This window comes from Cannabis sativa, chromosome 1 (genome assembly GCF_029168945.1).
Source record: "Cannabis sativa cultivar Pink pepper isolate KNU-18-1 chromosome 1, ASM2916894v1, whole genome shotgun sequence".
NCBI lineage: Eukaryota > Viridiplantae > Streptophyta > Magnoliopsida > Rosales > Cannabaceae > Cannabis > Cannabis sativa.
In genome coordinates, this window is record NC_083601.1 from 7,426,405 (window position 1) to 7,448,626 (window position 22,222).

General features: G+C 29.8%; 2 protein-coding genes, 1 long non-coding RNA gene and 1 other non-coding gene across 5 annotated transcripts; 1 reads left to right on the forward strand and 3 right to left on the reverse strand.

The window, feature by feature from the left end:
• Positions 1-2,089: 2,089 nt before the first annotated feature.
• On the reverse strand, positions 2,090-3,332 carry LOC115721117 (uncharacterized). Its single transcript, XR_004012383.2, has 2 exons — positions 3,110-3,332; positions 2,090-2,492 (listed from the first exon to the last, which is right to left on the reverse strand). It is a non-coding gene; the product is annotated as an uncharacterized LOC115721117 (long non-coding RNA).
• A 1,632-nt stretch (positions 3,333-4,964) lies between these two features.
• LOC115701234 (uncharacterized) lies at positions 4,965-9,241 on the reverse strand. Of its 2 annotated transcripts, none has more exons than XM_030628978.2 (6): positions 8,927-9,241; positions 8,263-8,308; positions 7,287-7,376; positions 6,793-6,958; positions 5,842-6,115; positions 4,965-5,537 (listed from the first exon to the last, which is right to left on the reverse strand). In XM_030628978.2, exons 1-6 carry the CDS (start codon positions 8,978-8,980, stop codon positions 5,346-5,348), a joined length of 822 nt encoding a protein of 273 aa, XP_030484838.2. In that variant the 5' UTR covers positions 8,981-9,241; the 3' UTR covers positions 4,965-5,345. The 2 variants fall into 2 exon arrangements, with proteins under 2 accessions (XP_030484838.2, XP_030484839.2); XM_030628979.2 differs by having other exon boundaries at positions 7,296-7,376; positions 8,927-9,232.
• A 10,792-nt stretch (positions 9,242-20,033) lies between these two features.
• On the forward strand, positions 20,034-20,107 carry TRNAV-CAC (transfer RNA valine (anticodon CAC)). Its single transcript has one exon. It is a non-coding gene; the product is annotated as a tRNA-Val (tRNA).
• Positions 20,108-20,599: 492 nt separating this feature from the next.
• Positions 20,600-20,914, reverse strand: LOC115703771 (ethylene-responsive transcription factor RAP2-4-like). Its single transcript, XM_030631004.2, has one exon. It carries the CDS (start codon positions 20,912-20,914, stop codon positions 20,600-20,602), a length of 315 nt encoding a protein of 104 aa, XP_030486864.2.
• Between the last annotated feature and the right edge of the window lie 1,308 nt (positions 20,915-22,222).

A 22,222-nucleotide genomic window follows, 5' to 3' on the forward strand; every position in this document is an offset into this window, starting at 1 on the left:
CCTCTTCTCCTCATCAATTTTGCATGAAAATCTAAAGAAGACCAAAGCAAAACAGAAGTATATCTTACGTATTATATGTATAATAAAAATAATTTAATTAGAAATCGTGAAAACATTTTTTATTGAGATCATCATAGGTTCTTCGAAATTGAATGTTTTGTAGCGAAAAACAATAAGGTCTGAGTCGTATTCATGGGTCTGGGTCAAAGACCTCGTTTGAAATCGTTAGCAAATCGACAGTGTCCTGAGTGAGAAGCCATCCATATCTTCCTTTGCTTCTTCGTCGGTGAAGAAATTATTTCCTTCACAGATCGATTATAGGGATGGGGATTCTTAATAATTAGTTTTTCTGTTTTGATTGTTTCTTGTTGAATATTTCTAGCCGCCTCCTTCTCGGATCCCCATCATTAGCAGTAATTGTTAGGGTTAGAAAAAGTAGATTTTTTTTTTCTAAGTTAACGGTTCCGTTAACTCGACGTTAACTTTGCTATAAAAAAATTAAACGTTAAAATAAATCGTTAAACCAAGAATTGCCGTTACATAACCACTTTTAATATATAAAGAAAAGAAATATACATTTCTATCAAAAAAAATATATATATTTTTAATAAAACGTATTGTAAAAGATACCTGATTATGTTAATATATATTTTAATAATTAGTATTGCAAGATGTAAAATAGATGGAATGAAGAATATAAAACAAGAAAAGCTAAAATATTTGAATTAGAACTATAATTTGACAATTAGATTAAGGAAGAGGTTTCAATGGTTACATTTTTATTGTAACCATCATGGTTACATTTTTTTAAGCCATTAGATTACTATTAAATGGTTGTGATTAATTTAGAAATTAAATAAAAATAAATAATAAATAACTTGTAACCTGAAAGTGACCTAATCATTTATTTCCTTATAAAACTTTAATTAAGATTAATTATATTTTAAAATTAAATTAATTATAATTATTAATTAATTTTTTACAATTTATTACTATATAAGGATCTTTTTAGCAATTTATTTTTTTATACTTAAATTATTTACAATTTTATAACAAAACTTTTTATAATTTAAAATTATACACATATAATTTCATAATTTAAATTTTATTATACTTGTAATCTTAATTTTAAATTATTTCACTTAATTATTTAATTTTTTTATTTAAATATTTAAAAAGTAAAAAATGAAATAAGTTGAAGGATTTTTTTAAAAAAAATGGCTGCACTTGTTATCGATTCATTAACTTTAGGCCTCATACTTAATTCATATAATTGTAACAAAATAATTAAATATCATTTAAAAATAATTAATTATTTGAAAATTTATTATAAGAAGAGAATTTTAATTTGTTTCAAAAGAAGTTTAATTTTTGTAAAAAAAATAAATTTTATTGTAAATATTATAATTAAATGGTTTAATTATTAAAATAATTCAAGTAAGGATTTAAATATAAATATTAATTGCTAAAAGAGGTCTTGTTAAATATTTAATTAATTATTTCAAGAAAATAGTTAATTATAATTAAATAATTCTAAAAAAGGAGTATCTACTATTTAATTAATTATTTTAAGAAAATAGTTAATTATAATTAATTAAATCTAAAAAATGAAAGTCTACCTATTAGTAACCTGCTATTACAGGTTAAAAAAAAAAATGTAACCATATGATTACAATAAAAATGTAACCATTGAATAGTCACCCATTAGATTAATTATATATAGTATATTTTTATACTTATAAGCTAGATAACTAATGAGTATTCAAATATCATAACATATCTCACTTTATTCTCAAGTCACATTTAAAAAAATATTATAAATTGTATTATTAAATATTTTAATTTTTTATAATTAAAAGTTCAAATATTTTATAATAAAAATCTTACCTGTTACCAGAGTAAACCAAAAGAATCAAACTAATATCAAAATAGGTTAGCTAAAGGAATAATTTGGTTGTACATGTATTTCCTATTGTCCCAAAATCACGAAGAAGAAAGTATATCTTTCAGAATGATTGGTTGATGCTAATGCTATACCATTTTTAAGGTGGTGGGATGTTAGTGATTATAGTAAAGTTATGAAGAAAAATGCTAATGAATTGGATGCATTGATTAATGATTAGTCTTGAGGAACATAAATAGAAGATGCCAAAATATTAGGCACAAATAAAAATATCCAATGAAATATCTTTGTAATATGAGAGGCCAATTCAAAGATTCGAAAGTGTACCTGTAAAATATAAAATCTCAATGTTCATGTGAATAGGAGTCTTTTTCTCAGAAACATCAAAATACAATTCTTAACTAAAGCATGTGAGTCCACTTTTTCTTAACTTTCTCACCCTCAAATTTCTTGGCTTTTTTTTAAGAATTTGAGAACATCACTAAATTCAATTTAAACTACAAACGTGATGGTGAAACTAAGATCAAATTAAGCATTTATGTGCATCCTTTATCTTGGTAATCCTCTCAGTAACTTGCCAAATCCAATCCTAGGAATGACAAATATAAGATAGAATAGAAAAACTCAGGTATTGCATCAAGTAAAGCATAAAAGAAACTGGGAAGCAAAACTTAAATAAATGTGCAGAGAATTAAATCTCCACTAAAGCATGTGAGACCCCATTACATTCAAAAGTGACTAAAGGTTATTTTGCAATCTTCCTAAATTCATTAAACTCCAAAGATATTGTATTAGTTAATGCTCATCTATGCTATGCTTGTAACTTTAAACATTGATGACAGAACAACAAATCAATAGTTCAACAATAGTGCTAATAAAAGTCTCTGTAAACAGAAAATATGAAATATTGCCATGAAAGAGTATCACGAGAAAGAAGAGAATGGTGAACACTATAGTGAAAAGATTGCCACTGAAAGAAGAAGATTTTGCAGCTTTTATCTTCTTAAGGCTTTAACTTTGATAATTCTTAAAACCAAGACAACAATTACAAATTCTCAAACATACAATTTGGAACAAAATAAAATAACTAAAAACTCAATCATAAAAAAGATCAAACATTATGGATTTCTATCAAAAGTTGATGAGTCAATCACAAAATGATAAATGAATGAGAAGAGAGTCAATCGCATGCCCAAATCGACTCACCTATAGCTTACTCTGGTGGGCCCAAATCAGTTGCACCACCAAACCCAAATCACTACCTCTCTCAATCGCAAAGCTTCCATCCTCAATTGCAAAATTTCCTCATTCAGTCGCAACTTTATATAGTTTACTTTCTTCAATCCTTCTTGAATGGCGAAACTTCCTCCTCAATCCTTTAGGCCTAAAACTTCTATCCTCAATCGTTTAAGAGAGAATAAGCATTTAAAAATACACTGGGGATTACTGTTATTTTTTAATAGAATTTTTTTTTTGACCCAATAATTTCTCATAAACCAATAATTTTGTTATCTAAACACATTTAGATATACTAGCAAAAAGTTACGTGCGAGACACGTATGCTAGTTTTTTTCTATGTTATTTGAACGTGATACAATTAAAAATTAAATAAAGAATATTATTAGTTATTAGGTGAGATTCTCATTAAGTGTATCTAAATATTATAGTTTATAATGTTGTCAATTAAAAGTGAATACCGAATGCAATATATTAGTGTTTAAGAAAGTTTGATGATTTAAATATGTTCTTAAGTTAATCCAAAAATAAATTAAAAATTGATGTTTCAATACTTAAAGAAACATTACTTAAATGGGTGTAAGATAAAAAGAAAATTAAAAATGAATCTATAAATTGTTGATAATTGAAGATAGCATTTGTCTAAAAATGATAGACAAGAAAACTAATGATAATCATTGGTGGATTTCAATCTTCATTTGCTTCAATAGAGACAATAGTGTAATTTTTGTATTTTGCACTTTTCATTCTAGCCGGATCCGCATATATTTAGATTGTTTATTTTTTCGTTGATAAATTGAATATGGTAGTGTCGACAAAAATTGAAAACCATGTTTAACAAAAAGTGATAGTATTCTATAACAAAATACTGTTAAATTATTTGAATTTAAATTATTTTAAAATACTATATTTTATTAAAATAAAACTCTATACGATTAAAATTTCATATTTATCTTTATTCAAAAAGAAAAAAAAATTGATTAAAAAAAAGAAAAAAAAATGAAAAGTTTCTATTATTGTTATCTCTACTGCCTTTCTAGATGTGAATAATGATCTATTCTTTCTTCTATATTCTTCTTTATTTTTTGTATATTGTGTTTGTAGCATAAATGTCAATTATTACGTAACTTTAAAAAAATTTGCTCCTGAAAACTAATGCATATGCCGAGCACTTAGAATCATTTGTTAGCTGTAAACTTTATTGGGTTTTTTTCGCCATTGATGCTTGGTTTTGTGAACTTTGATAAAAGCCACGCGTCTTTTTTATTATTATTATTACTTATATATTTTGTTAGTAAGTTGTGAAGAAGAAAAAAGAGAAGTGCGGATTGAAATATTATGTGTGATCCCATGGGAATGTCTAAATTGTAATAGGAAATTAATACAATAAATAATTAAAAAAAACCCAATCGTATTTTTTTTAATTTAATGGAATTTATTTTATTATATATAAATAAAAAATCACCCATAAATTTCTCATAAACCAAGAATTCTGTCGATAGATATAGATTTGAAAGTGCCACATGAAATTCTCCTTTATATATATTGATATTAATAAAACCAACTTGATGCACATAACCTCAACCTCAAATATGACTATCAATCCTATTAGGTGTCCTTCAAAAAATAAAATGAAATCCTTTACTTGTTCGTTCTGAAATATATTAAAAATAAATTTGCATGGAGATTAACTCGTAAAAAGTAATGTCTTTACATTTGATGAGTATAGGGGAAATAACAGCCAAACATTTAAAAATACAACCTTTCTTATTATTTTTAGATAGGACAAAGATGACTTCGTTTCAATGAAGGGAAGAGGACAGAATGATATGAAGGTGAAATATTTTTGTAAGGCAAACTGTACTTGCACCACACAACCACATACAAGCAACGAAATAGTCCATGGCTGTAAATTACAAATGAAAACCCCAAAAGAGTCCTCCAAAGGGAAAAAAAAACTCCCAAAAAGAACGAAATAGTGAGCTGCAAATAAAAAAGCCCACCTCACTAGCATAATGATGCCCATTTATAGTGTAAACAAGTCAGTGATTCTAAAATACAGCAAAATGTGTCTTTTCCGGACAAATTTAACTCTGATTAACCAAACCAAATATCCCACACAAATTTCTTCTAGTACTTTTCTTTTCTTTTCAATTTCGCATAACCCAGATACAATTGCTTGAAATTTAGGTGTGGCAATTTAACCTCATGGAAAGAACCAGACCTTGATGAAAACACCCAAAGCTAATTGCAAGGCAAATGCTGCAACAACCACTATCTTAAGATCACTTCCCTCTATATAGGACTTCAGATTCGTGGCAACAAAACAAGCTGAGGCAGCACCAGTGAGAATGATAATCAACCAGCGGAGAAACTCGACCGGTATTACCAGCAGAAACTGAAAATTTTCCATCAAATTATATATTAGATGGCTTTGAAGGAACATATTGTGCAAGTTTGCAAATAATGAGCAAATGACAATTGCTAAGCTTTCTCAATTGCAAAATTTTCCCCTAAATTGACTACAGTTTTTTGCTCACTAAGCCAAGAATAAACATATTTTTTGCTTAATTAGTAGAATTCAATTAGTTCAACAAAGAACGTGTTGAGAGTTAAAATGTGGCCTTCTTTTTCATTACTCTCTACCGGGAAATAAGACAACACAATGAAAAAAAGAGCATTAAGAGAAAGCAGCTACTTACAGAAGCCAGAACAAAAATGAAGAGAGAGTATCCCCACATGCACCAAAACTTAATGAGACTAGGATTGGAACCCATGTACTGAAGAAGGAAATAAAATAACAATGGCACCACAGCTGCATAGCCATAAATTGATCCGGCTGCTACATTTACATAGCTAACATTAAAGCTCCAAGTAGTAGTGTTGTCAGTGTTCTTTTGCATGAGGTAGGTTGCACAGTTTCCAAGGGAAGCAAGTACAAATACCAATGTCGTGGAGATCCATATTAGCCCATAACTACAGATCAAAATTATATCAAGAAGTGGTTAGATGAGAAGAAAAGAAACGAAAATTTTACTTGTTGTTTGTCATTTGATATTAAGTAGCCTAGAATAGGGTTTGAACTATAAGCCTTTTACTCACAACACACCCACTCAACTACTTCCACTTGACAGACTCAAGCAACAAATTACCTTTTACACACACACACACAACCACTTCCACTTGACAGACTCGAAGTGACCTAATAATCAACTTCCAACCAGACACTGCTCCAACAAACAACTGAATATCTCTAGTCATCATATTATAAAAGATCAAATAATTTATGATTTAAGGTACACAATCAAGGACTAGTTTTAGATTTCAAACAAATATACCACAAGCATGTTAATGTAGCTAATCCTAGTTTCAACATTTGATGTTTGTTTTCTTCCATATCTATCAGAAACTTATCTCCTATCGAGTTGTCCTGTAGGACATTAATAATTCTACTGCTCTATGTCAATGAGAAATAGGAAGTTCTTCAAATCTTTAAAACCAACTTGTATTTACTTTTGCTGCAATTTGATGTTTCCTATCTATGTCTGAGGTTCAAGGATACATAATCATGCCTAATAATACTTCACAGTTTTGCAACCAAATGTAAAATTTGGAATCAATATTAATGACCAGAAACAAAGATCAGAACTCACAGGTCAGGGTTAGCATCAATCTTGGTAAAAAAGTCCCCGCCAATAGGATGTAGAGAACCTAGCAATCTGTTTAAGACAAGGTCTGTATCTACATTGAAATATTGTGTATACGATGAGACACTAAATACTCCCTTCCAGCTGTTTGCGGGTTGTTGTTCAAAGGGTTCTACAGTTAAAAGAAAAAGTGAACAGTTGTGAACAAGAAATAATAATTAATAAAACAGAATAGAATAGGGTGTCTTTTGGGTGGGTGGGGTGTTCCACACAAAAACATGATTCATGATAAAATACAAAAAATAGTTAACTTTAACCCAATTGCAGTCCAAGGATAAAATCAGAACAGCCCTATTATTTACCTAAATAAACAAATGCAATCTCCCAAACCAGCAATGAAATAAGCAAACATCAATTTGAAACCAATATTCGGCATAAAGCTTAGCGCGAATCTTCATGTGTATACTTGACAAAATCAGTTAATTTATCAAACAATTTACCACTTGGACCTGGACTTTCAAGAGTTTGATATCCCCTTCCCCTGTCTCCTCCATTAGTTGGTGGAAAAATTTGCATATTAGCTGATGGCACTGTAGCACAAAAAAAAAAAAACAAAAAATACGCAGGAATATGTTAGAGAGAAATAGACCTAGATTGAGGATAACTTGTACCTAAGGAAAGACTCAGTGAGTTTTTATTCATCAAAAAAATAAATAAATAAATAAATCGATTCCATTTTTAACACAATTCTTGTACAAAATTACCTAAACCAAGAGGAGCAACAAAACATAAAAAAACATGCATAAAGAAAAGTAAAACATAATAATTCAGTGGCCATAATCAAAAAATTCTCCCATCAATCCAAAATAACATTCCATAACTAATTATTAAGGAACCAAAGTAAAAAAAAAACACCCCCTTGAACTATCAAAAGGTGATAACATTATTTCTCCTTGAAGCATTGGCATCTACAAGGAAACATTGAGTAAGAGCTGTTTTAGTGTGCAGAGAAGCCTTCAACAACCTCAAACCCTCATGAATGCCAACTGAAACAGTCTTTTCTAGAAGAGCATGCTCCTCAACATTCCTAAGGGAATTAAGCACAGCATTGATTGAGATAGGCTTGACTTGAAGATCATCCATTATCATATAAGTAACCACATCTTTCACAATACCACATTCTTGCTCAGCTGCATCACATGTCAATACCAACCATGAAGGGTGTCTTTGTTGAGATTAGATTGGAGATAAGATGGGCTTAGTTTTTCTAGGTTTTGATGGAGATTGCCTATGCTACCAACCATGTCAATACCATCACTCACCATACAACACTCTTCTTCTCCTTGTATCGATCAGAAGCTTCAGTTTAATAACACTTTGAACAAAATTTGCCATTTTTTAGAAAAGTTATTTCTTCTCTGTTCTTCCTTTATTATAGGAAAGACTCAGTGAGTTAAAAAATGATAGTACACATACCTTCATAGCTTGTTGTATTATTTCCCTTTCCTTCATCTATAACAGCCTATTTACCCAAAGACACAAAAACACATGTAAGTAAATATTAATAGTACCTACAAATGTGTTTTTCCATCATTAATCAATCGAAAAATACTAGATAAGTTAAAAACTAGGTTGCTCTTACATGTAATAACCATAATTAGAAAGTATGGGTTCTCATAAACAGGTAATTTCATAGTACCCACGATAATTGAATAAACCGTTTGGAAAAGGGGGGAAAATTGGCTTTGCCAATTAATACTACGTAATTAAAAAGACGGGTTAAAATTTAGCTTGCCATTGTTTACCATTCTTCATGGGGAAGGGAAAAAGAACACAACAGAAAATCCCACAAGCGAAAAGGGCAAGACATTAGTTCTGTCAAATCATAAGAGATTTTTTTTCAAGACTTCACATATCTAGAGTCTACACCCATCTTTCCTTCAATTTCTCAGAAAACAAAGGATAAAAGAAATTCAACAACATCTGATCAATCTCGATCACTTCATTTACTAGATCATTAAACGACAAAATTATACTTAAATAAATTTCCCATTAAAACTAAAAAGAAAAAGGAGAGTAAATCATAGACATGGGAAAATGCAATTATTACAAAACATTAATAGTAATGAACAATACGTACAGGAACTGAACCGAGCAAATGGCTGGTAGGGAGATTTTTGAGAGACTCGTCCATTGAAAGAGAGAAATTGAGGAGAGAGCAGTGTGAAGGTCAGACTCAGATAGACATGGCGGTGATTGAAAATGGTGAGAGGTATCAATTCGAGGTTTTTGACATGCAGAGTGGGAGTGAGAGTGAATCTGAATTCTGTGATAAACCCTAGAAATTGTTTTTCGTGGTTTAGAAGTAACTCAAGACGATTTGATAGAGAGGATATCAATGACACCGTCAACAAGAAAATGAAAAAGAAAAAGGAAAAGTAGGAAAGACGTGATTTTTCTATCTTATTTATTTCTTTTAGGCTATTTAATTTAAGATATTTACCCTAAACTATTATAACTATGTTCTTTATCTTTGTCCAAACAAATTTCACTATGGAAATTTACCATTTTTGTAAACTTTTAAAATTTTACAAAATTATTTAGCAAGAAAAAAAAATATTTTTCTTATTGTTATCACAGAATTTCGTTAACCAAAAACATTAATGTTCTTTTGTGTAATAAATATATCATAGGATTTATTATAATAATAAATAAATATCGAATATTTTTACTTGATTTTGTGGTTAAAATCTATATAGTCCACATAACAATATCTTTCTTTTTTTTTTCTTAAATTGGTCATCCCTTTTACCTTGAATTTTGTCCCCATTTATAGGTATTTACTGAGTAATTAAAATAACAAACAAGAGATTTTTACGTGGTTTATGCGTTAACTATTCTTAGTCCACGAGTCTATTTTATTAAGCTCGTTGGCCAGTAACTGTTTACACAAATACAGCTACAACGGACTTTTACTCCTTTCCGTCGTGTTCCTCTTGAAGAAAAGAAAGCTTAGTAGGAATAATCTGGAGTTAATAATAGGGTTACAGAAATGTGTTTCTTAATGAAGAGTAAGTCTTCAATCACAAGGTGGCATCTTGGATGGATCTTCTTAAGGACGAATTCTCACCGTTGGATTGGTAGGTGGCATATTTCCCATGTGGCTTTTATGGGTATCAGATCGTACCGACTGTACTGGCTGGGCTTCGGACGCGTATCACCTCAAGGTCATCCTTATTTGGATTTCTTTCACAGAGGCCTTCCTCGCGAGGTTAGTGCCTTCATCCGCTCGGGACGCTAAGTGAGGCACACGGGCAGCCTAATGACTCATCGACCTTCCTTAATTAATATCCACGTATTATGCTTACGAAAATACGGATAACAATAGGTGTATAGGATGACAATTCATGAAACATGGACATTCTTCACGTTTCATTTTTATGCATATGGAATAATATTTAATAACTACCCAACCGTTCTTTTGTCATTATCCTTAAATGGTTATGCTAACTATGCTGGTTGTTTCTCGCTGAGGATGAGTTGTCCTTCTTTACTGTCTTTGTAGGAAAAGTGTTAAGTATAAATATAAGGGATAATTACATAAGCCACTATTTTTTGTAAAAAAAATTATATTTTTACGTTTAAAGAATTTTTTTTACAATTTTATAGTTTTCTATAAAAACAACACGAAAATAATAAGAAAACTACATAAAAATAACATCAAAACAACAACAAAAAAATAACATACAAATAATAAAAAATCAACAACAAATTAACAAGAGTACAACATAAAAAGACCGTATTTTCTGTAAATAAAATCATAAAAATTGCAAAAATATTAAAAATTTGTACAACCGTATTTTTGTAATTTTTTTGTTATTTTTGAATAATTGTGAAATAATCCCTAAATATAATGCTCCTCGTAGTCCTCTTTTACCATGATGGTATTAGCGAGGTGGTTACTTCAACGTATAAAGAGTGAGCTCGATGAATGTAATTATTCTCTTCACACACAAATATGTGAGTCAATTAGTTACAAGCTCTTATTCCCGATGTGTAGGTTAATGAGCTGCAAGCTCTTCTTTCCAAGTGTGTGAGTCAATGAGCTAATGTGCAAACACCTCTCCAACAACTGATGCTCCTGGAAGAGTTGACCAAAAAGATCCTGGAACCTCAAATCCACGCAAGGATAAAGGGAAAGAGATAGTGCCTGAGCAGAATAAGAAAGAAAATCATGCTTCAGGGCAGGGTGACCAAACTAATTCTAGAGGCACACTCGCACATAAACATAAGACTGATGCCAAAGGCAAGAAGTCTACTTCACAGAAGGACAAGCATCGTCACAAAAATTCCAGTAGTCAAAGTTATGATGTTGATGAGGTGTATCTAATCTCAGACAGCAACAGTGGAAGTCTCTCCACAAATGATCTTTGAAGAAGATTAATTGAGAAGAAAGAGAAAGCAAGAACAAGAAAAGGCAGACCCTGCAGGAACAATTTGAGAAATCATATCAATTTGATGGATGCGGGACCACAACATTGGAGCAGATCACACTTTAGGACCACTCCTAAATGTGATATACTTGTCAACAACATGTATGAAGGATTTAATGGTACCAAGTCCATATTGCGGCTAGAGATAAGCCCATCTTGTCTATGCTTCAAAGGATTCGAATGTACTTAATGGAAAGACTTTCTTAAAATAGATGCTCTGTAGTCAATGTGGCCGTCTAACATAGCACCAAAAGTTTCAAAACAACTCGAGAAGAACAAGATTGACGCACGGGCTCATTTGTCGACACTTTCAGAAAATTTGATTCACCAAGTGGAGAACATGTATGGTAGCATATTTTTGGTGGTTTTGAATCACTGGATTTGTTCTTGCAAAAAGTGGGAATTAAATGGGATTCTTTGTAGTCATGCCATGCTCTCATATTCAAAGCTCATAAATAACCAAAAGTTACTCGAGCTAGAAATGAAACAGATATATCCAAGTATTCAGTTGCAAATAAATATATTTTCTACTTGAACATTATACTATCAAAGCTTCACACATAAAGTATAAAGTAATTAATACTATTAAATGACTTTCATCTAATCGCCATTAGAATTTAGAGTCCAAAAAAAATTGTCACTTTTGAATACAGAATCAAATAAATAATCATAAAAATTCCCATAATAAACTTTAATAGCTCTTACTTAGATGCAACCAGTATAAAGAAAAGAAATAAAGCATAATTACAAATGTTTCAGTAAATATAAATGATTACTTATTTTTAAAAATCAACATAAATATACCAAAGATAAACCAAAAAAGAAATCTAACTCAAATTGAATGACAGTTAAATTATTAGAAGAATAGAACAAATAGCATTGACACAACATACAAACACTCATAATTGTGAGAAATGACTATAAAGCTTCACATATACAAGTACGGAGTAATACTATCAAATGACTTTTATCCAATTCTCATTAGAACTTTGTGTCTAAAAAATAATAAAAGTTGTCACTTTAATATAAAACCAGATAAATAAACATAAAAAATCTTCATAATAAAACCCTTACTTAGAAGAAACCAATACAATAAAAAATAATCAAGCATAATCATTATTGTTTGTGCAAATACCAAAGATTACTCGTTCAAAGATCAATACCTAACAATACCAAACATTTCAATATAACAATGAAGATGCAACCAATACAGTGAAAAGAAAATCAAGCATAATTATGAAATAATGCGTGTGTTTAGAAATAATGTAGGTGTGTGTATGGAAATAATGCAGGTGTGTGTGTGTGTGTTGAGATTGTTGGCAGATTTGAATGGTGTGTGTGTGTGTTAAGATTGTTGGTAAATTTAAATGGTGTGTGTGTGTTTATACTGTGTGTGTGTTGAGATTGTTGGCATATATGAATGGTGTGTGTGTGTGTGTGTTTATATTGATTTGCTTTTGATGTTTATTGATACTCATAGGTTAATGACACACCACTTGAAGACCCTGGACACTACGCTAGAAATACAAATCCTACACCTCATCAATCACTAATCAGCAACTGCCACACCTTCTTCACAACCAAGCAACTCAGCAACAATGGTACAATATCAAAGTCCTCTCAAATAATAATTTATTTTATACTTTTCGACTGTTTGTGCATTCATAATCACATTTTTTTCATTCATTGTAGTAAAGGATATCCCAACAAATTGCACCAACTCACTGAGGGATTATGGATTATGAAAACAACATCAAAGACTAGTGGTGAAGTATTTTGAGTTGTATTTTGAGAAGTATTTTAAGTAGTATTTTGAGTAGTATGAAGATCATACCAAAGCATCAACTTACAATATTTTAAGATGTAATTGGTGTTTATATGATAAAAATTAATGAAATTTCATGTCAAATAACTTTCTTTGTAAAGTCAAAAGTTACATCTTTTATGAAATGTAACTCGACTTGTAATGTTGTTATGTTAGACAGGATGTTTTAGTTATGGGAATTTGTTGAAAAGTGTCATGTGGTAACATGAAGATCTATTTCAAAGCACAATTTTACATCTTTATTTTCAATTCATGTTGTTTGAACAGAAATGGTACTATTTTCAGCAATGGGTTTAAAGGTTTATCATGGAGGATTCAGTTTGTTTTGATGTTTAACATTTCAATATTATTCTATGAATATGTTTTGTACCAAATATGGATATATGTGTTTGTTGGGTTTATGCCCTAAATAAAACTCATTTCAATATAATCAGATTTACTTATTAATAAAGATCAGAAATAACATTTAATGTTGCATGGTTCACATGATTTATTTCATGATTATATGTACATAATGTATGAATTCTAGTTAAGTCCAGAACATATCAATTTGTTAATGATTATAGTGTTATCAACACAGTGGAATATAATCTTAATTATATGTTCGAAAGTTTATTCCCTGATTTGTCAGAACACTGGATTTAGACTGACATGGTATAATCAGCGATATGTATTCTTACACCTTGGATAAGTGTTATGTCCTTTCCAGGACATTGGCAAAGTTTACCAGCATCGGATGTATGGAGTATACATCGGAAGGGGCCGATATTGAACTTTGATTAGATATATTAGAATTTACCGTAATATCCATTCAATTCAATATCACCTGTTGATCCTAGATCAAATGATCTTAATCCTGATATGATTAGGTTCAATCTCAAGAGTGTTATTCGTGTTCTTTGATTTGTTAGTTAAGCCTACTTTTGGGTTAGGGTGATACGTACATTTTGGGAACACGGTAGTGCAATTGAGTGGGAGCGCTAACATAAATATGGAATCTATAGCTTCTATCTGGCGAATAGAAAGTAAAGGATGATTTCCTTCGAGCTTAACCAAACGAAAAATAAATGGTGGAGATCTCATTTCACTTAGCTGAAATATCATTTATACAGGGTTAAGTATTTTAAGGATAAAATACATTGTAGGGTGTTACGGTAATTTAATCCCTTTACAGTGTAAATCATCTATATAGAGGATCATTGATCACATTAGGGTTATAACAATGGATAACTAATGATGTGTCTATATCGTGGAATATATAGAGCGTTTTATATACTGAGAGTGCAATTGTAAGTGCTATGCGTGGATTCAACGAAGAATTAATAAGTCAGTGAGTTTAAGTTAATAAATTCTTGATCTGCTTATTGGAAGCTCGGATATATAGACTCATGGTCCCCATACTAGTTGAGACCATACTGCTTGTAAGACTCAGTTAATTGATTTTGATTAATCAATTATAATTCTAAAGTTAGACTATGTCTAGTTTATGAATTTTCACTAAGCAAGGGCGAAATTGTAAAAGAAAAGAGATTCTAGGTTTATTTATTAATTAAGAGACTTTATATGTCTAATTAATAAATATATTAATTGACAATATTATTTAATAATTAATTTTAGTTATTAAATAATTAGAATTGGTATTTAAATGGTTGAATTTGAAAATTGGCGTTTTTGAGAAAATGAGATGCAGAAATGATAAAACAGCAAAATTGCATAAGTGAGACCCATTATCCAAAGCCCAGGCCGGCCACTATTGTAGGCTTTTATCATTTATTTTTTCATTATTTTAATGCTAAATAACTCTAACTTAAACCTAGGTGGTTACCTATAAATAGGTAGTGATGGCTTCAAGAAAAGATGATCCAACATCAAAGGAAGGAGATTCAGCATCAAAGGAAGGAGAGAAAGAGATCCAGGTTCAGATATTGATAATGCTCTGCTACAGAAAGGAATCAAGGGCTAGATATTTGAACGGAAGGAGTCATTATATTCCGTTGCACCCAATGTAAGGTTTTCTTAAACTCTTATGTGTTTATTTCATTGTTTTAGAATTCATATTAGGATGTTAATGAAACATACTTATTAGTAAATCTAGATCCTCATAAAATATATCCAACAGTGTTTACTCTAGCATGCAATATGAATTTGGTTTAGGTAGGAGCATACACTGAATAGAACATGTCTAAATTGGTCTTGAATCCACTTGTTTTAACAGTGATTAGTTTGGATCTATTGAAACAAGAAAGAAAAATATCATATATAGTACAAATACACTAATTGAATAGTGAAAGTCTCATTTATGTCTCCATATACTGTAGTAATGCTTTATGACATTGTTGTCCTCAAAAGTGAGTGTTTTAATATTTATACTCGCAAGTGCACGAATCGTTTCGGAATATAGTGTTCATGTAAGTGCAAGGTCGAACCCATGGGAGTTGACTAACATCAAAAGAAACTATTTCAAACAAAATAAGAATATTCTAACCTAGCTCCAAATATTTGATAGGATTTTGGTTTTGCAAAATAATATAAAAGACAAGTAACTAAAATACTTAAGATTAAAGATGAGTGAGTATGAAAATGATTTTCAAATAAGATGTGTAAAATAAGATTATTAAGATATTAGAATTAGGGGTGTTCATAAAAACCGAAAAACCGAAACCGACCATCAAACCGACCAGACCGTAACCGAATTTTCGGTTCCACGTCATCACCGAATTTGGCGGTCGGTTTCGGTTTCGGTTTTTTTGACACGGCGGTCGGTTTCGGTTCTTGAAATAAAAAAATAGTTTAACCAAAAAACCGTCAAAACCGCCAAAAACCGCCCAAAACCGCCAAAAACCGCCTAAAACCGTCAAACCGAAAACCGCCAAAAACCGTACGGTCGGTTTTATACGGTTATAATTTCTAAACGGTCGGTTACGGTTTTCGTAAAATAAAAACCGTAACCGACCGGTCGGTTATAAAATTTTAAAAACCGACCATAACCGACCGATTTTCACCCCTAATTAGAATCCACAAAATGCAAGTTCAATAATATTTATAAGTATATTGATTCCGAAGTTTTAGATATAGTTGAAATAAATCTCACCATATTTTCCAAAATATATTTTTCATTTAAGTACAAGTTATTTTCAAAAAGGTAGGATTTTTCTTCACTTATAAAATGTATAATTTCTAAGCATTAAATGTGTTACAATTTAATGAAACTACACAAAATCAAAGAAACTATGTTTAGGCAAAATATAACACTTATATTCTAAGAATTAGATGTAAACAATTTAATGAAAGACATTTAATCAAAGAGTATTATATTTTTGCATAATGAAGAACTAAGTAGAAATATGCTTTAACAATAAAAAATACATGATATTAAAGATGAAAAAAAACATATTTTTGATAGAAAAATCCATGAACTTTATAGCACAAATGGGAAATCAACATACAAACATAAACACTATCTAGTTACATTTTGCTTCATCATCATCTTAATAATCTTGAAAAAAAGATTAGAAGCTCATAACTAGATAAAAATTACAAAAGATAAACATACTTGACATGCTCTTCAAAGTGTAAAAATGGTAGAAAAAAAATGGTAAAAATGAAGAGTGTGGAATGGAGAAGTGTTTTGGGTTGAAGAGGTGTTTAGGAGGGTGAAGAGATGTGTTTTGAAATGGTCTTCTAACACCATATTTATAGGCAAAATTAGAGAATTAAATTAATCAAAATAAAATAAATAAAATGATTAATTTAATTAGTGTTGGGAAGAGAAGGGATAAATAGAGTATGTGTAAGAGTATTGGAAAAAATAAATATTTGTTTGGATGGAAAAAATAGTGAAAAGGATAGGGTAAAAATAAATTAGGAAGGTTTATTTAGGTGAAATAAATTGGGAAGAGTAAATGAATATTTAGGTGTAAGTTGTGGGAGAAATATATGGATTTTGTTGCTTTTATGTGTATGAGAAAATAGGAATAAAGCAATTAATTTAACTGCCTTTTTTCTCTTTGTTCTCAGCAGGTACACGTGGCGAGGGCTGGTTGGAGAAATTTGAAGGCGACGGAATTCCAGCGCGTGCGTCTTGTTGGTTTCTTTGTTGGGGGCGGCCCAGGTGCATGCGTGGCGGAAGGAGAGGGCTGCAGCTGCTCGTGGGCCCCGCGTGGAAGAAAAGCAGCAGGAGGATCTGACGCCCACTTGCGCCTGTCTGGAGTGTGGCTCACGCACGCGTGTGGACCTTCGGATCAAGACGTGGACGGCTGTGATGGGAAGCTGACTTTGACCGCAAGTGGGCCTTGCATAAGGCTGATGAGATTTCTTTTTTAAAAATTGCACTTTTAGCTCCATTTCTTCAATATTTCTTCAATTTAATCCCAATCTTTTTCTTCTAAACACACCTAAAAATACATAAAATTAATTAGAAACTAAAATAAAATTAAAAATAAATACCACATAACATATTATAATAAAATAATTATAAAAACACACAAAAACATATAAAATTACAATAAAGCTAATAAATTCAAAAATAATTAAAAACTTACTAAATTAATTAAAAACTTAAGAACTAAACCAATTTTTAGTAAAAAAAATGTGAAAAATAACTCTAATTTCTAGAGTTATCAGACATCTATTAATTGCTCTACTTGTTCATTTTATTTCCTCTTTATTTCTCACTCTCTAATTTCATATGAAAATAAGTGATTCTTTAATAAAATTTCTTCTAAGTTTCTCAAATGACATCAAATTTTAATTGGTGTTTAGTAGATTTATTGTAAAGTTCACTACTCATCTTTGATATGTACTACATATATAGATTAGTCTTTCATAAATTTTAAATATTAAAAATCTCACCAAATATCAGTATTAATCTCAACAACAACAATGTATCAAACAAAAAAAAATTACATCTTTATTTTGGTTTGTCAAGAGTACAATATTAAAAAAAGAAAAATTTTAACAAATCTAATAAAAATAAGAACACAACAAAAGTGCAACAACAACATATATATGCCAAATTTGAAATATTTCTTCAATCTTCTAATTTCTTCATCGGATTTTTTAACATAATTTTGCAGTGCATTAAATTTTTCTCAATCTCTAGCCTTTTAACTAAATTTATATCATTCCTTGAAGTTGGTGGGTCAATCCATTTTAAAAAACGGCACCCAATCTAAATATTACTCTGTCAAAACTAAACAAAAACCCATTAACAATTTTCAATACCCAAACAATACCCAAAAAAAATTAAACAAATCTTCCATCTTGGACACTCAAAAAACTTTCTGTGTGGATTATCTTCTGTCAAGGAAGTTCATTCAACACATTCTAAACCACATTTACACTCCAGTGGTCTCCATTCATGTAAGTCATTAAATGGCAAAACCAAACAGAAGTGAACGGAAGGACTACGTTTCTGCATTCATTATAATTTGAGGAGTATTCGTAACAAGCAGTATATATTAGGAGGAAAATTTTGGTAGGGTAAAGGGGACAAAAGTGCTATTTATTCAAAATAATAATTACACTGGTTGCTGGGCGAAGAGATGTATGTGAGGAAAAAAAGGAAATAAAAAAGTGAATAAATAAATAAAAAAAGTAGAAAGAAGCCGGTCATTTACGAAAATGGAACGTAATTGTTTGGTTGTGTTTTCAATTTTCAGTTTTTAAAATTGTGTTTTAAAAAGTGAGAATAGAAAACAATTTTTTGTCATTTTAAAAATTTAATGGTGTTTGACACAAATTTTTTAAAACTATTTTTAGATTTTTCCTTACTAAAAAAAATTAATATTTTAACACCATACTATGACATGAACCCATCCGGGTTCGAGTTCGGGTATGATTTTCGGGTCTAGAATCTAAGTACGAGTAAAAATATAAAATATAATATGTTAGACAAAAAAAAAATTGTTTATGAAAATTGAAAATAATATTTTGATGTTTTTTGTAATCTAATTTTTTTAAACTCAATTTTAAAAAATTATTTTTAAAATTTTTTACCAAACCGTCCTATTAGTTTTTAAAAACGGTAGTTTTTAAACTACGAAGTCAATCAGCCTCTATATTTCTCTTTAAAAGAAGGCAATGCATGCAAATGCAAGATTAGCTTGTAGAAATAATACTAGGTGAATGCACGTGCCGAGCCACGTATTGCTAGTTTTATTTAAGATTTTGGTTTTTTTAAGATTTTGAATGTATTTTATTTTTAAAGATTACAAATTTTTTGTTTGAAAAAATTAAATATTTATATTTGAAATATTATTTAATAATGTATTAAAAATAATATTAGTGTAATTATAAAATTGTAAATAAATTTATTATTGGAGTAGTAGATTATTCTATTTAGTTCTTTTTTTAACATAGCATTGTAATGTAAGTTTATATCTATAAATATTCTGTAAAGTGTTAATATTATATGAACATCTCTATTTATAAAGCTAAAAAGTGGGTCAATGACAAAAGTGGTATATCTGCAATCACACAAAGATAGAAGTGGTATTTCTGCTTCCTATGCTTATCTAGAGAAAACATTAGATAACTTGAGGTTAACTTTAATATATAAAGATTTTTCTTTTTTAAAAAATAAATAAAAAAAATTACTAATATTCTCCCAGATAGGTTTGTTAGAGAGATATGTGGTTAAGATGATTTTTTTTTCTTTTTAATTTAAAAAGAGATTATTAATATTTAAAAGATTGTTTAATTTTTTGGGTTTAATTATTGGGTTTATTTGTTAACGGTAGATCAAACCTAATCGTTAAATTTAACAGAATATTCTTTTATTTTAAAGTATATTCTGTTAAACCAAGAAATGCCGTTAGATAGACACTTTTAATATATAAAGATACTGCGTATTCCCGAAGTGGTATTTCTATATCTGACAAACAAAAATAAATGATTTTATTGTAAAATAGTAGGAAACATAGCATGTCGTCTGGGTGGTGTAGTTGGTTATCACGCTAGTCTCACACACTAGAGGTCCCCGGTTCGAACCCGGGCTCAGACATTTTATCTTTTACTTTATAGTTTTTATTTTGTCTATTATCAATTCTTAGTTTATCCAAAATGAAAATAATAATATCTTATGCAAAATTTACATTACAATAAGTAGTACACTACTAGGCAACACAGCCGTGTGGTTTTAAATTTTTAATTTCATGCACTAGTTTAGATACTTTATTATAAATTGAGTAATTTGTGCCATAACAGTGGCAAAGTTTTTGTAACTAACCCCTAATTTTAAAATTTTGGTGGTAAAAATTAATTATTTTAAAAATAATATAAATAAAATTATTTTTCTTTAAAAATTAAAAAATTAAAAATTAAAAAAAAAACAATTTTAAAAAATAAAAATTATTTTTCTTTTTCTTTTTCTTTTTCTTCTCTTTTCTTTCTTCTTCTTCTTCTATCCTGACACTCCTCCTCCTCCTCCTTCTTCTTCTAGCATCACCACCATCAACCTCAACAAAATCACAACTGCTCACCACCACCACTGCGTCTATGATTTGGCTAGGTTTTGACAAATGGCCTGAAGCTTTGCATCAACGGAGGAGTGAAGAGGCTTGAAATCACCGAACTTGGCGGAGCCCTGGTGGTGGAGGTGTGGGAAATTAAGCCTAGCGAAATCACCTCTGAGCTTGTAAGTGGCACGATCATAGGCCAAGGTGGCTTCCTCCGCTGTATCGAAGGTGCCAAGCCAAAGCCTAGTCTGATTCTTAGGGAGACGGATCTCAGCGACCCATTTCCCCCAATGTCGTTGCCTAACCCCTTTGTAAAGCTTTGTGGGTTTCGGTGGAGAACCCACTTGCTTCATCGAAATAGGTCTGTAATTCACTGTTCCTCATTCACATGCGTGCTTAACTTTGCCTATTTATTGTGGAATTTTGAAACCCATATATATGTTTTCTCTTTACCTACTGTAGTATTTGTAACATGGTGATGATGATATATGGTAATCACCCAAAAAGTATTTTAGTGAATAATGACATGGGTTATTATAAATTTTTTGAAATGTGATCTTACCTTTTACATTGATATTGTAGGGAGAGATTGCTTTTGTCTGATGCCAACTGGAGGAGGAAAAAAAAAAGAAAAAGAAAAAATAATTAGGGTTTTTTTTTTTTAATTTTTATTTTTTAAAATTATTTTTTTAATTTTTAGAGAAAAATAATTTTTTTTTATTTTTTTTAAATGATTAATTTTTTATTTTTTAAATATTTATTTACGTGGACCAATAAAATTGTACCACGTGTACACTGTGTACACGTGAACATTCCACCATGGCAGTTATGCCCAAACACGAATTTAGGGGGTTTTACCACCAAAATTTTAGAATAGAGGGTTAATTGTAAAAACCTAACCACTTAAGGAGGTTATGCCCAAATTACTCTTATAAATGTGTAGTTGTCACTACAATCAAAGTTCTTATTATAATTGTATTTTACTTATAATCACTATTACATTTAAAGTTACTGTGATCACTATATTTTAATTGTAAGCACCACTAAATAGAAAAAAAAATTTAATAAATCAATCTAATTAATTTTTTAACTATAAATATAAATATTAGAAAAAAAAATAAGATTTTTAACCTGCACTATGATTATTGTACTTTTATTATCTCCTTTTTTTCATTTTTATACTTTAAATTATTTGTTTTTTTTTTTGTATTTTTACGGAAATTCACATAGCAATCCACATAAAAATGAACGAAACAACTTAAATCGTAACCAAAATTTACACAACAACCTATATTAAAACTTTAAGAGCAACCAAAACCGTAATTTTTTTTTTAAAAAATAGTATAAAAGGTAATTTTTCTTTTCTTTTATATGTTTAATAAAATAGTTAGTGCCAAAGGAATCCGATTATCTCATCCAATTCGAAAATTAAACGTGTAGAAACATTTTAAAATAATTATTGATGAGATATGCACAATCAATTTCAGATTATAATCAATAAAATCAAAAAACACAAAATTAATTTCATAATGGAAATATATAAGCCCTAAAACTTTAAACATGAAATTCTCAACCAATACATAATAATTTCATACATATAATATTTCAATAGAAAAAAAATTTAACGAGAAATAAAACCTCTAAAATTTTAAGACTAAATA

What these genes read in the sequence shown, in the direction of transcription:
- LOC115701234 (XM_030628978.2), bottom strand. Translation starts at nt 8,980, where the DNA reads ATGGACGAGTCTCTCAAAAATCTCCCTACCAGCCATTTGCTCGGTTCA. An exon ending in TGAAAGTCCAGGTCCAAGTG is followed by an intron (nt 6,959 to 7,286) that starts GTAAATTGTTTG and finishes TTTTAACTGTAG; the next exon opens with AACCCTTTGAACAACAACCC. An exon ending in ATTGATGCTAACCCTGACCT is followed by an intron (nt 6,116 to 6,792) that starts GTGAGTTCTGAT and finishes TTTGATCTGTAG; the next exon opens with TTATGGGCTAATATGGATCT.
- LOC115703771 (XM_030631004.2), bottom strand. Translation starts at nt 20,914, where the DNA reads ATGAAGCAAGTGGGTTCTCCACCGAAACCCACAAAGCTTTACAAAGGG.